Consider the following 14,737-nt stretch of genomic DNA (forward strand, 5'->3'; position numbering starts at 1 on the left):
ATGAAAATATTTTGTGATAATCTTTTATTGATTTTAATTATACAATTAATCAATCAATTAGTGTACACCTCTCCCTCCCAATGCAGCCTCAACGAGCTGCACTGCGGTATTGCCGGGCGCCGGAGGTGCCCCGGCAATGCCGCGCTGCAGCATATTTAATTATTTGGCATGGGGCGGTGTACTTTGAATGTATGTGTACTTGTTTGTTTTCTTTCTTGTTTTCTTTCTTGTTTGTTTGTCCGGGCGATATCTCAGCCATCCTTTGAGCTAGGAAGCTGAAATTTCGGCACAATAGTGAGCAAGTCCTTTGTCAAAAACGGTATTTTTTTTTTTTTGATTAATCAATAAATTGAGAATTTATTTAATTATTAGCGATTAATTAAGTATTTATTTAATTAATCAAATTTCCTTTCTCTTCTGACCATTAACTCAGGCACCTTTTGAGTTAGGAAGCTGACATTTGGACATGCCAATGACCAGGTGATTTGGCTGCAGAGGATATTTTTGATTTATTAATTAATCAATTAATCGATTAATTATTTAATTATTCGATTAATGACAAAAAAATTTTTTTTTTTAAAGTTACAGATTCTGATGAAATAGTGGTAGTTTATGTGTTCTCTGACCAAATTGATTAATAATTTAATTTTTTTATGATTTATTTATTTATTTTCATTATTAATCATTTATTTATTTTCTTTCTCATTTGGCCAATATCTCAGGCACCTTTTGAGCTGGGAAGCTAATATATGGACATGAGTGACCAAGTGATGTGGCTATCAAGGATATTTTTGATTTATTGATCAATCAATTAATCGATTAATTATTTAATTATTCGATTAATTACTATAAATAAATAAAATTCAGTTACAGATTCTGATGAAATGGTGGTGGTTTCTGTGTTCTGTGACCGAATTGATTAATAATTTAATTTTTTAATGATTATTATTTATTTATTTTCATTATTAATCATTTATTTATTTTCTTTCTCATTTGGCCAATATCTCAGGCACCTTTTGAGCTGGGAAGCTAATATTTGGACATGAGTGACCAAGTGATGTGGCTATCAAGGATATTTTTGATTTATTGATTAATCATTTCATCTATTAATTATTTATTGATTAATCGATTAATTATTTATTGAGTAATCAATTAATTATTTAATTTTTTATAAATGACTTATTTAATTAAATTTCTAAAAGATACATCTTCGGATGAAGCACTCGTGGTTTAGTCATGCGATTAGCCAATTGATTATGAAAATATTTTGTGATAAAATTTTATTGATTTTAATTATACAATTAATCAATCAATTAGTGTTCACCTCTCCCTCCCAATGCAGCCTCAATGAGCTGCACTGCGGTATTGCCGGGCGCCGGAGGCGCCCCGGCAATGCCGCGCTGCAGGATATTTAATTATTTGGCATGGGGCGGTGTACTTTGAATGTATGTGTACTTGTTTTCTTTCTTTCTTGTTTGTTTGTTTTCTTTCTTGTTTGTTTGTCCGGACGATATCTCAGCCATCCTTTGAGCTAGGAAGCTGAAATTGCGGCACAGTAGTGAGCAAGTCCTTTGTCCAAAACGGTATTTATTTTTTTTTGAATAATCAATTAATTGAGGAGTTATTTAATTATTAGCGATTAATTAAGTACTTATTTAATTAATCAAATTTCCTTTCTCTTCTGACCATTAACTCAGGCACCTTTTGAGTTAGGAAGCTGATATTTGGACATGCCAATGACCAGGTGATTTGGCTGCAAATGCTATTTTTGATTTATTAATTAATCAATTAATCAATTAATCGATTAATTATTTAATTATTCGATTAATGACAAAAAAAAAAATTAAGTTACAGATTCTGATGAAATGGTGGTGGTTTATGTGTTCTCTGACCGAATTGATTAATAATTTAATTTTTTAATGATTATTATTTATTTATTTTCATTATTAATCATTTATTTATCTTCTTTCTCATTTGGCCAATATCTCAGGCACCTTTTGAGCTCGGAAGCTAATATTTGGACATGAGTGACCAGGTTATGTGGCTATCAAGGATATTTTTGATTTATTAATTAATCAATTAATCAATGTATCGATTAATTATTTAATTATTCGATTAATTACTAAAAAAAATTTTTTTTCCCCCAGTTACAGATTCTGATGAAATGGTGGTGGTTTATGTGTTCTGTGACCGAATTGATTAATAATTTAATTTTTTAATGATTATTATTTATTTATCTTCATTATTAATCATTTATTTATTTTCTTTCTCATTTGGCCAATATCTCAGGCACCTTTTGAGCTGGGAAGCTAATATTTGGACATGAGTGACCAAGTGATGTGGCTATCAAGGATATTTTTGATTTATTGATTAATCATTTCATCTTTTAATTATTTATTGATTAATCGATTAATTATTTATTGAGTAATCAATTAATTATTTAATTTTTTATAAATGACTTATTTAATTAAATTTCTAAAAGATACATCTTCGGATGAGCACTAGTGGTTTAGTTATGCGATTAGCCAATTGATTATGAAAATATTTTGTGATAATCTTTTATTGATTTTAATTATACAATTAATCAATCAATTAGTGTACACCTCTCCCTCCCAATGCAGCCTCAATGAGCTGCACTGCGGTATTGCCGGGCGCCTGAGGCGCCCCGGCAATGCCGCTCTGTAGGATATTTAATTATTTGGCATGGGGGCGGTGTACTTTGAATGTATGTGTACTTATTGTACACCGCTCCTTTCCTATGCCATCTCCAGGCATTGCAAATCGTCATTGCCGGGCACCAAAGGGGGCTCGGCAGTGACGCACGCTGAAAGAGAGTACTCAGTTTTCACTCTGGTTGTTTGTTTGTTTGTTTGTTGTACACCGCTCCTTTCCTATGCCATCTCCAGGCATTGCAAATCGTCATTGCCGGGCACCAAAGGGGGCTCGGCAGTGACGCACACTGAAAGAGAGTACTCAGTTTTCACTCTGGTTTCTTGTTTTCTTTCTTGTTTGTTTGTCCGGGCGATATCTCAGCCATCCTTTGAGCTAGGAAGCTGAAATTTTGGCACAACATTCAGAACTCCGCTGCCCGTCTACTCACCCATTCCCGGACCCGTGACCACATCACCCCCGTCCTTTACAAGCTTCACTGGCTCCCCATCTCCCAGAGAATCCAGTACAAAATCCTCCTCTTGACCTACAAAGCCCTCCATAACCTGGCCCCATCCTACCTGGCTGACCTCCTCTCCAGACACACTCCCACCCGCAACCTCCGCTCTGCTGGTACCAACCTCCTGACCCCCCCCATCCGGACCAAATTTAGATCCTGGGGGGACAGGGCCTTCTCCATCGCTGCTCCCACCCTCTGGAACTCGCTACCTCACACCATCAGAGACTCCTCCTCACTCACCACATTCAAAACATCACTCAAGACCCACCTGTTCAACACTGCATTCAACATTTAACCCACAGCATCTAACCCCTGACTATCTCCTCTCCTTCTCCCTCCTTTGTGCTTTGAATATTTCCCTATTGATTCTTCTTTTTTTGCAATTGTCTTTATGTTTTGCTATGCGTTATGTTTTGCACTCTGTCAAAGCGTCTTTGGGCTTCCTGAAAAGCGCTATATAAAATAAATGCATTATTATTATTATTATTAATAGTGAGAACGTGCTTTGTCAAAAACGGTATTTTTTTTTTTTGATTAATCAATAAATTGTGGAGTTATTTAATTATTAGCGATTAATTAAGTACTTATTTAATTAATCAAATTTCCTTTCTCTTCTGACCATTAACTCAGGCACCTTTTGAGTTAGGAAGCTGACATTTGGACATGCCAATGACCAGGTGATTTGGCTGCAAAGGATATTTTTGATTTATTAATTAATCAATTAATCGATTAATTATTTAATTATTCGATGAATGACCAAAATTTTTTTTTTTTTTAAGTTACAGATTCTGATGAAATAGTGGTAGTTTATGTGTTCTCTGACCAAATTGATTAATAATTTAATTTTTTTATGATTATTATTTATTTATTTTCATTATTAATCATTTATTTATTTTCTTTCTCATTTGGCCAATATCTCAGGCACCTTTTGAGCTGGGAAGCTAATATTTGGACATGAGTGACCAAGTGATGTGGCTATCAAGGATATTTTTGATTTATTGATCAATCAATTAATCGATTAATTATTTAATTATTTGATTAATTACGATAAAAAAAAAAATTCAGTTGCAGATTCTGATGAAATGGTGGTGGTTTCTGTGTTCTGTGACCGAATTGATTAATAATTTAATTTTTTAATGATTATTATTTATTTATTTTCATTATTAATCATTTATTTATTTTCTTTCTCATTTGGCCAATATCTCAGGCACCTTTTGAGCTGGGAAGCTAATATTTGGACAGGAGTGACCAAGTGATGTGGCTATCAAGGATATTTTTGATTTATTGATTAATCATTTCATCTATTAATTATTTATTGATTAATCGATTAATTATTTATTGAGTAATCAATTAATTATTTAATTTTTTATAAATGACTTATTTAATTAAATTTCTAAAAGATACATCTTCGGATGAAGCACTCGTGGTTTAGTTATGCGATTAGCCAATTGATTATGAAAATATTTTGTGATAATATTTTATTGATTTTAATTATACAATTAATCAATCAATTAGTGTACACCTCTCCCTCCCAATGCAGCCTCAATGAGCTGCACTGCGGTATTGCCGGGCGCCCGAGGCGCCCCGGCAATGCCGCGCTGCAGCATATTTAATTATTTGGCATGGGGCGGTGTACTTTGAATGTATGTGTACTTGTTTTCTTTCTTTCTTGTTTGTTTGTTTTCTTTCTTGTTTGTTTGTCCGGACGATATCTCAGCCATCCTTTGAGCTAGGAAGCTGAAATTGCGGCACAGTAGTGAGCAAGTCCTTTGTCCAAAACGGTATTTTTTGTTTTTTGAATAATCAATTAATTGAGGAGTTATTTAATTATTAGCGATTAATTAAGTACTTATTTAATTAATCAAATTTCCTTTCTCTTCTGACCATTAACTCAGGCACCTTTTGAGTTAGGAAGCTGATATTTGGACATGCCAATGACCAGGTGATTTGGCTGCAAATGCTATTTTTGATTTATTAATTAATCAATTAATCAATTAATCGATTAATTATTTAATTATTCGATTAATGACAAAAAAAATAAATTAAGTTACAGACTCTGATGAAATGGTGGTGGTTTATGTGTTCTCTGACCGAATTGATTAATAATTTATTTTTTTAATGATTATTATTTATTTATTTTCATTATTAATCATTTATTAATTTTCTTTCTCATTTGGCCAATATCTCAGGCACCTTTTGAGATCGGAAGCTACTATTTGGACATGAGTGACCAAGTGATGTGGCTTTCAAGGATATTTTTGATTTATTGATTAATCAATTAATCAATTAATCGATTAATTATTTCATTATTCGATTAATTACTTTAAAAAAATTAAAAATTCCAGTTACAGATTCTGATGAAATGGTGGTGGTTTATGTGTTCTGTGACCGAATTGATTAATAATTTAATTTTTTAATGATTATTATTTATTTATTTTCATTATTAATCATTTATTTATTTTCTTTCTCATTTGGCCAATATCTCAGGCACCTTTTGAGCTAGGAAGCTAATATTTGGACATGAGTGACCAAGTGATGTGGCTATAAAGGATATTTTTGATTTATTGATTAAACATTTAATCGATTAATTATTTATTGATTAATCGATTAATTATTTATTGATTAATCAATTAATTATTTAATATTTTATTAATGACTTATTTAATTACATTTCTAAAAGATACATCTTTGGATGAAGCACTAGTGGTTTAGTTATGCTATTAGCCAATTGATTATGAAAATATTTTGTGATAATCTTTTATTGATTTTAATTATACAATTAATCAATCAATTAGTGCACACCTCTCCCTCCCAATGCAGCCTCAATGAGCTGCACTGCGGTATTGCCGGGTGCCGTAGGCGCCCCGGCAATGCCGCGCTGTTGGATATGGAATTATTTGGCACGGGGGCGGTGTACTTTGAATGTATCTGTACTTGTACTTGTTGTACACCGCTCCTTTCCTATGCCATCTCCAGGCATTGCAAATCGTCATTGCCGGGCACCGAAGCCACCCATCTCCAGGCCTCAATGAGCTGCACTGCGGTATTGCCGTGCTGTGGGATACTGTATTTAATTATTTGGCATGGGGGCGGTGTACTTTGAATGTATGTGTACTTGTTAATTTTTTTTTTAACCTACATATATTATTATATTTTTGTTGTATGCTGCAATATTATACAAATTAGCATGATGGTAAGCTATAATAAAATATGATAAAATATTACCAGGTACTATTTTTTTTCTTTTCTTATAGGACACCCAGTGAAAGATCCACTGCATCCTGATTATGCACCGTCAATCTTTCCGCATGCGCCGCAAAGTCTGGAGAAATCAGCCCAGAAACTAGACCGATACGACCGCCATGAACAGACGACTTTGGAGAGCACACCTACCGGTACTGTTAACCTAGTAGTCCCAGAGGTTAAACGGCACTGTGGCCAGAGACTACCCTATAGCCACGGGCGGCTATACTATAAAAACGGCACAGAAATCGAAGTGATATTTCAAAGTTTCGAATTTAAATGCTAGACAATGTTCTCAGTTGTGAAAAACGAACAAGAATGAATTTCAGATTTGTTTTTGTTTATCATGATGTGTATGAATTTCATATTGATTTCATATCATGAAATTTCATATCATGAATTTCATATCATATCATATCAATTTCATATCTACACAATTTCATATCATGAATTCACACACTACACCCCGTCCACCTTGTTTTATAGTATATCCAGGATTAAAAAAAATTTTTTAAAGCAAATCCAACAAGCGACTTTGTGGTGGACACAATGCCAGTGGGTAATAATTCCGCGCACCAGTGGGTGGCGCGAGCGACCGGGCGTGGAAGCACGCTCGGTCCACGCCCGGAGCAAAGGCGTCACGAGGCGCAGGGTGGAACTGAAATACATGCACCGCCTTTCGGCCGACCGGCCACGCCCGAGGGCAAGGCGTGGCCTCGGGACATATATGTGGGCTCGAAAGTCGAGCCCACCCAGTGCTTACGTGCGAGCCTAGAATAAAGTGTTTTGGTTTGTACAACAAGTGGTGGCCTACCTTCTTGGCAAACGAGTTGTGTGTGCACAGCACCACACTGGTGACCCCGACTGGTTCAGCCGTAGCTGACCCCTGAACGCGCCATGGCTACCAACGCTGTCGCCGTTAAACTCCCGGAGTTCTGGGAAGCACAGGCCGACGTTTGGTTTGTGCAGGCTGAAGCCCAATTCCAACTCCGGGGCTTCACGGCGGACAACACCATGTACTTTCACGTGGCCGCAGCCCTCGGGCCCAGCACTGCCGCCCGCGTCGTGTCCTTCTTTCAGCACCCGCCGGGCGCCCACAAGTACGCGTCGCTCAAACGACTGCTCCTCACCACGTTTGGGCTCACGGAGGCCGACCGCGCCGATCGCCTCCTTGACCTTCCCGCCATCGGCGACACACGACCGTCCATTCGGATGGATTACATGTTGTCCCTTCTTGGCGACAAACGCCCGGATTTCCTCTTCCAAGCGCTTTTCCTCCGTCAGCTACCTGCGCAGGTGTGGCTCGCGCTGGCCGGTTCGGCCATAATGGAGCCCCGCGCCCTGGCCAGAGAGGCGGACAAATTTTTCGCGCCCTGCGACACGCGGCCGACATATGGCGCTGCCGTAGTGGATCCCGGTGCGGAGGTTTCAGCACCGCACACGCGGCCGATGCATGGCGCTGCCTTACTGGATCCCGGTGCAGAGGGGTTCAGCGCCGCGCCCCCTTGTGGCCGCCGCTACACCCCGTCCACCACTGCCGTCACGACCGACGCGGCAGCCACCACCGGGGCAAACCTGGTGTTATGATCATGCCAGGTTCGGCCGCAAGGCTAGAGCGTGCCGCCCGCCGGGTCGGGAAACGACCGGGCCGGCGCTCACTTGCGGCCATGAGCGTCGGCCATTCCGGGAAGCTTCCTGTTCATCACAGACGCCTCGTCTGGTCACCGTTTTCTGTGCGACACTGGAGCGCAGGTAAGCATCCTCCCTGCCTCCGCGTCCGACAAGCAAGCCGCGGGCCGGGGCCCCGCCTTGCTCGCCGCCAACGGAACTCCCATCCGCACATTCGGGAAGCGTTGCCTCTCGCTGCGTTTCGGGGGACAGCGCTTCCGATGGTCTTTCGTCACCGCCAGCGTGCCAATGGCCCTGCTCGGTGCAGACTTCCTTTGTGCGCATGGGCTGTTGGTGGATGTTAAGCGTCGACGCCTCATCCAGGCCGAAACCTTCAGCTTGCTCGCTTGTTCGCTGAGCGGCTCACCGAGCGGCTTACCAAGCGGCTTGCTGAGCGGTTCCGTCCCGGCGAGGTTAGTCTGTACGCTTCCGGCAGCGGACGAGTTTACCCGCCTCCTCGCCAGTTTCCCGGCACTCACACGGCCCACCTTTTCAGCGGTGGCCGTCAAACACGGGGTGGAACACCATATTCCCACCGTCGGACCACCGGTCTACGCCCGGGCGCGCCGCCTCGACCCCACGAAGCTCGCCATTGCGAAAGCGGAGTTTGCCACGCTGGAGCGGCTGGGCATCGTACGGCGCTCCAACAGCGCATGGGCCTCTCCTCTGCACATTGTGCCCAAGCCCGGCGGCGTGTGGCGGCCGTGCGGTGACTACCGCCGGCTCAACGACGCCACCACCCCCGACCGCTACCCAGTCCCGCATATTCAGGACTTTTCCGCCCGGTTGGCGAACACGACCATTTTCTCCAAGGTGGACCTCATCCGGGGCTACCACCAGGTCCCCGTAAAACCGGACGATGTACCGAAGACGGCCGTCATAACACCTTTCGGCCTCTTCAAGTTCTTGCGGATGCCTTTTGGGTTGAAAAATGTGGCCCAGGCGTTCCAGCGGCTCATGGGCAGCGTCTTGCGTGACTTGTCCTTCATCTACGTCTACCTGGACGACATCCGAGTCGCGAGCGCGTCCCGGGAGGAACACCTGCTCCATCTCCGCATGCTCTTAGAACGCCTGGGCCAGCATGGCCTGATAATCAACCCCGCGAGTGCCGTTTCGGCGTCACCGCCATCGACCTCTTGGTCGATGCCATCCCTTTACCGGCCAAGGTGGAGGCGGTCAGGAGTTTCCCGCGCCCCCCACAATCAAGGGGCTCTAGGAATTCCTGGGCATGGTGAATTTTTATCACCGCTTCGTGCCCCGCGTCGCCCAGCTCCTGCGCCCCCTGCACGAGGCCCTCCGGGGGAAGCCGGGCAAAGGGGATATCGCCTGGACGGAGGAGATGGACGCGGCGTTTGCGGGCGCAAAGCTGGCCTTGGCCAACGCCACCATGATGGCGCACCCGGTGCCCGATGCACCAATCGCCCTCACCACCAACGCGTCGGACTACGCAGTGGGTGAGTGGTGCTTGGCAGCCGCTGGCGTTTTTTTAGCCGGCAGCTCCGCCCGCACGAACGCCGGTACAGCACCTTCGACCGCGAGCTGCTCGGGCTCCACCTGGCGGTTTGACACTTCTGCCATCTTCTCGAGGGCCGCCCGTTCACGGCCTTCGTCGATCACAAGCCCCTTGTTTTCGCGATGGCCAAGGTCGCCGAGCCGTGGTCGGCCCGGCAGCAACGTCACCCCTCTGCCGTGTCCGAGTACACGACGGACATCCGACACGTCGCGGGTAAGGACAACCCGGTGGCGGATTGCCTTTCCCGGTCTGTCGCACACGCGGTCCACCTCGGGATCGACTATGCCCGGATGGCGGCGGACCAGACCACCGACCCCGACATCCAGGCCTTGCAGACCGCCGTCACAGGCCTCCGCATCACCGAGGTGCCGTTCGACGTCGCTGGCACTGCCCTCTTGTGCGACGTCTCCCTCGGCCGGCCTCGCCCCATCGTGCCCGCTGGCTGGCAGCGCCCGGTTTTTGACGCCATCCATGGCCTGTCCCACCCGGGCACGAAGGCCTCCCAAAAGCTTGTCGCGGTGAAGTTCGTCTGGCATGGCCTCCGGAAGAACGTCCGCGACCGGGCCAGGACGTGCCTCGCGTGCCAGCGCGCGAAAGTCCACCGCCACACGCAGGCCCCGTTTACGGTGCCCAAACGTAGGTTCGACCATGTGCACGTCGACTTGGTGGGACCTCTGCCCCCCTCGTGGGGTTTCACCCACCTCCTCACCATGGTGGACCGCACCACCCGGAGGCCATGCCATTGGCGGCGACGGCTGCGGCTGACGTCGCGCAAGCTTTCATCGCCACTTGGGTTGCCCGGTTCGGCGCCCCCTCGGACATCTCGTCCGACCGCGGCCCCCATTTCACCTCGGAGCTCTGAGGAGCGGTGGCGCAAGGGCTCGGCGTCAAGCTGCACCGCACCATGGCCTCCCACCCCCAGGCCAGCGGCCTGTGCGAGCGCTTCCATCGCTCAATGAAGGCCGCGCTCCGGGCCAGCCTCCCCGACGGCAGCTGGGCCGACAGGCTCCCCTGGGTCCTACTGGGCCTCAGGACGGCGCCCAAGGACGACCTGCGCGCATCCTCGGCGGAGCCGGTCTTCGGACAACCACTGCGGGTACCGGGCGAATTTATCCCCGACTCCACGGCACCTCGGTCCGCGGCGCAACAGCGCTCCACCCTTCAGGAGACCGCCAGGAGGTTCGCCCCGGTACCGACGGCACACCACGGTTGCCCGTCCTCACACGTCGCCCCGGAGCTTCACACGGTGGAGTACGTCTTTGTCTGGCACGACGCCCACCGGGCACCGCTGCGGCCCCCGTAAGACGGGCCCTTCCACGTGCTGGAGACCGGGACAAGCACGTCACCGTGGAAATCGGCGGTACTCCAGATCGTATCTCCGTGGACCGCCTCAAGCCGGCCCACCTCGACCTGGACCACCCCCCGCAAGCAGCTCTGCCTCCGCGTCGAGGCCGCCCCCCGGTGGGCAGACCCCCGGCACCCCCCACCCCCATCGTCCCGCCACCCCCCAGCCCTGCACGCATCGCCAGAGGGCGTTTCGGCCGGGTCATCCGGCTTCCCCGCAAGCTCACCCTTCAGGTGCGCGGGAATTCTGGGGGGGGGGCGCGTGTGGCGGACACAATGCCAGCGGGTAATAATTCTGCGCACCAGTGGGTGGCGCGAGCGACCAGGCGTGGAAGCGCGGCTCGGGCCACGCCCTGAGCAAAGACGTCACGAGGCGCAGGGTGGAACTGAAATACATGCCCCGCCTTTCGGCCGACCGGCCACGCCCGAGGGCAAGGCGTCGCCTCGGGACATATATGCGGGCTCGAAAGTCGAGCCCGCCCAGTGCTTACGTGCGAGCCTAGAATAAAGTGTTTTGGTTTGTACAACGAGTGATGGCCTACTTTCTTGGCAAACGAGTTGTGTGTGCACAGCACCACAACTTTATGAGTGCATGAAGTCAAAGTCGCCAAACATTTTTTTAAATTGTATTTAAATTCGTCATGTGTTCTCGTGCAATATGACGTAACAACAAACTTGAGGTAAAGGGGCTGGGGTTCGGTGGTTGATACGTCGTTATCTTGTGGAATGTGATGTGTTGGCTCTCAAAATTAGTTTATACGTCGCGGGTATCGTCCTTCGGCGATGCACTGTCGGACTTGTGCGATGGAACCATGGAAAGGAAAAGATAATTAAAATCCAATCATTCCCAGTTTAATTTATTTATTGCATTGTATTGACTGTATTACAACTACACAATACCTATTTAATTGTTGTGACAACGTCTGAAATATTTTAATCGTTCAACAATAGATGGTTGAAAAAAAATTCATAGTTCATACACCGCCCAAATTAATAACCGACTTCTTATAATATTCTCCAAGTTATTTTATTTTACATACTAAGTCATGACTGCTTAAAGAAGAAATGCAACGGGGTTTCGTTACCGTATGCTAATCAGTTTTTGACTGAGGGTATAATGGGCTCGATTTGGTTGGGGTGTATAATCTAACTTCCGCAATCTAGGCTCGTTCCTTCCATATACTTTTTAAAAGCAGTATTAATATTATTGGATCGTTGATAATTTCCGTTAAGTTAAACATCAGTTTATCAATCGTAACATCTTTCAATTGCCACCACCGAATTCGATCACAGAACGAACGATGAGTGAAGAGTTGATTTTTCGAATACGTCAGTGCGAGTAGCGGACTTCGAGTTCGAGGTAGGGAGTGTTTGTTTGAAAGAAACCCAAGAAATAAAGTGCAGAAAAGTAAACGGGATTAGACTAATTTGAAAGTAGGAACTGAGGAAGTAACGTTGAAACGGTATTGTCGTGTGCTGTTCGTATTGTGCTCGTTTCCATTTAATGAAACGAAAAAGCGTGTGAGGAGGAAAATGGCGTCGCGCTGCTGTGACTAATTGTTCTGAATCTCCCGGCGGCGTTGAAAGACAAAAAGCACTTTCGTTTCCGCACAGGCGACAAAATAGTGAAGTACTGTGCACGGACAAAACCATGGCATCCAATGTTGGTAAGAATAGAAACGTTATTCGTATTTTACTATCCCGCTCTTTTTTTTATCTTTTTTTTTTTTGTTGTTGAGGTACCGAGTGGTCACCTCGAGGGTTTCATATCGACACCGTTGATTGTGCTCTAATGCAGATTGATATCCCCTTGGTGTCTGAAAGCCCTGGTTACGTGTCAATTGTATATCTTTTTACCTGTTCTTGTTCATCATGTCTTGAAAACGCATGTTGACCTTCATCGCTTCAACGTGTGGCCCTCTCTTCTATGCACGCTTGACTGTTGTCTCTCTAGGTTCTACCATGAGCAAGCAGAAAAGTAGGAAGAAGTCTGATCCAGATCCCGAACCCGAAGTGGAGCAAGTTGAGGAATACATCGTAGAGAAGGTTTTGAACTCGAGGACGATGAAGGGAAGGGTAGAGTATCTTCTGAAGTGGAAGGGATTCTCAGAGTGAGTCTTTATGCTCTTTGGCTTGATGATCCATCTTTCTCGGTAAATGGGATAACTGACGTTATTATTGCGCTGGGATTCATTTTGGAATTTTCCTGCTGGTTGCATCATTACTCAGGTGCATCTGTGCCACTGATGCGGTGCCCCTGCATTAGGGCAGGAATTTGTAATTTATTCAGGATGATGGTAATAACTCGCCTACTCTTTGGGATCTTCTTTAACGTCCATCAGTAAGTTATGCCAGCTGAGCGGTTCCCAGCTTAAAGGGGAACCCAAATGCTCAGACCATCTGGATGCTAATGCGCCCCTTGACGCCCTACAAAATCGATATGATGTATCTTTTTTTCCGACGCGATTTATAAAGTAGGTAATGCTGGGATTAAAGTCGAAATCTTCTTCACTCTTAGCCGTGACGTCACTCTCAGAAGTCGACCGCCATGTTCGTACTGTCGACGGGTTACATCGAGGTAAAATTTAACTGGAACGGTAAATAATTTTCCACAAATATGCCGAGTTCTTGGTGGTTGCGGTAATGCAAACTGAGATGGTGTCATGCTACATCAATGGCCGAAAGACCCTAAGTTTGCCAGAAATTGGATGAGGCTTGTCCGAAATACCAGAGTTTGTCTGAAATTTTGTCCAAATACGTCCATAAATTTTTGAGATATCGTGATGCATAGTTTTCACTTATCTCTCAATGGTGATGAATCGCTTTGAAACAATTATCAAATCCGGATCTTCACCAAAATCTAATCATTTCGTCTGTGTCACGTGCCCAACCTCTCCACTAAATTTTGTCCAAATCCATCCACAACTTTTTGAGATATCCTGTTCACAAACAGACGGACAAAAACATAACCTCCACCCACCTTTGGTGACGGAGGTAACAAATGGCGCCCCTGGAAAATATGAAACGGGACGATACTGTAAACTACAGGCCACCGGGTCAGCCTGCGATGGTGGGACAAAGCATTCGTCAACCTTTTGTCGGCGGTGTCCGGGTGTGCCTGGGTGCTGTCCCTGCTGTGTCATGCCATATTTCTTCTGGAGTAATGTAACTGATTTATCAAATGATACAAAATTCCTAATGAACCATCAATTGAACAGAAAAACAAAACCTACCAATCTGTAGTGAACATGCCACCGGCATTTTCATCTTCACTAACACCTCCATTGTCGCCATTTTCGTCTGAATCGCTTACATAAGGCTCGAAATGATAAAGCTCCATAATTTCCCCGACACCATTTCCATCTCTAATTTTGTCTCCAATAGTTTCTTCAAAATCTCACCGATCAGTTTCAACATACTGAGAACCTTCAGAGTTGCGAATGACTGTGGAATCGGTATCGGAATCCGAGTTGAGATACACTGTTTCTCTATGTAAGCTGTTATTTGGATCAAGGTGGGTGTTGAGTATGACATCACTCTTGAAAATCGACACTTTAGGGCTTTTGTCGCAACTTTGTGATTGGCCAAAAAAAAAAAACTTTTTCCCTTCATATTAGATCGTGATTAATGATTTTCAATGCTTTTGAGAAGAAATGCATTTGTTCGGGTTTCCCTTTAACGTCTACCTGATATGCAACGCACTTGTTGATGCAAAACGCTGCCTGTGAACCACCATTCTTATGGCTTTATGATTTGTTGAGAATTGAACTCCCACGAGGACGGTTCAAAGCGTCCAACCT

The 14,737-nt window shown here is 45.0% G+C and overlaps 2 protein-coding genes across 6 annotated transcripts in view; one reads left to right on the forward strand and one right to left on the reverse strand.

The window, feature by feature from the left end:
• LOC144891851 (THAP domain-containing protein 1-like) overlaps positions 1-14,737 on the reverse strand; it is a 656,480-nt gene that overhangs the window by 547,445 nt on the left and 94,298 nt on the right. The window lies entirely within an intron of this gene.
• The window catches only part of LOC137437535 (chromobox protein homolog 1), a 50,610-nt gene that overhangs the window by 6,762 nt on the left and 29,111 nt on the right, over positions 1-14,737 (forward strand). For 3 of the 5 annotated variants that reach the window (XM_068131966.2, XM_068131957.2, XM_068131939.2), the window contains 2 exons: positions 6,424-6,564; positions 12,892-13,048. In XM_068131966.2, the coding sequence (XP_067988067.1) occupies positions 12,900-13,048 (149 nt within the window). In that variant the 5' untranslated portion in view covers positions 6,424-6,564; positions 12,892-12,899. Of the gene's footprint in view, positions 1-6,423; positions 6,565-12,067; positions 12,605-12,891; positions 13,049-14,737 lie in introns of those variants that run through there. The other 2 variants (XM_068131948.2, XM_068131974.2) reach the window with 2 other exon arrangements.

The sequence above is a fragment of the Myxine glutinosa genome, chromosome 1 (assembly GCF_964187855.1).
Source record: "Myxine glutinosa chromosome 1, kmMyxGlut1.1, whole genome shotgun sequence".
Lineage (NCBI taxonomy): Eukaryota > Metazoa > Chordata > Myxini > Myxiniformes > Myxinidae > Myxine > Myxine glutinosa.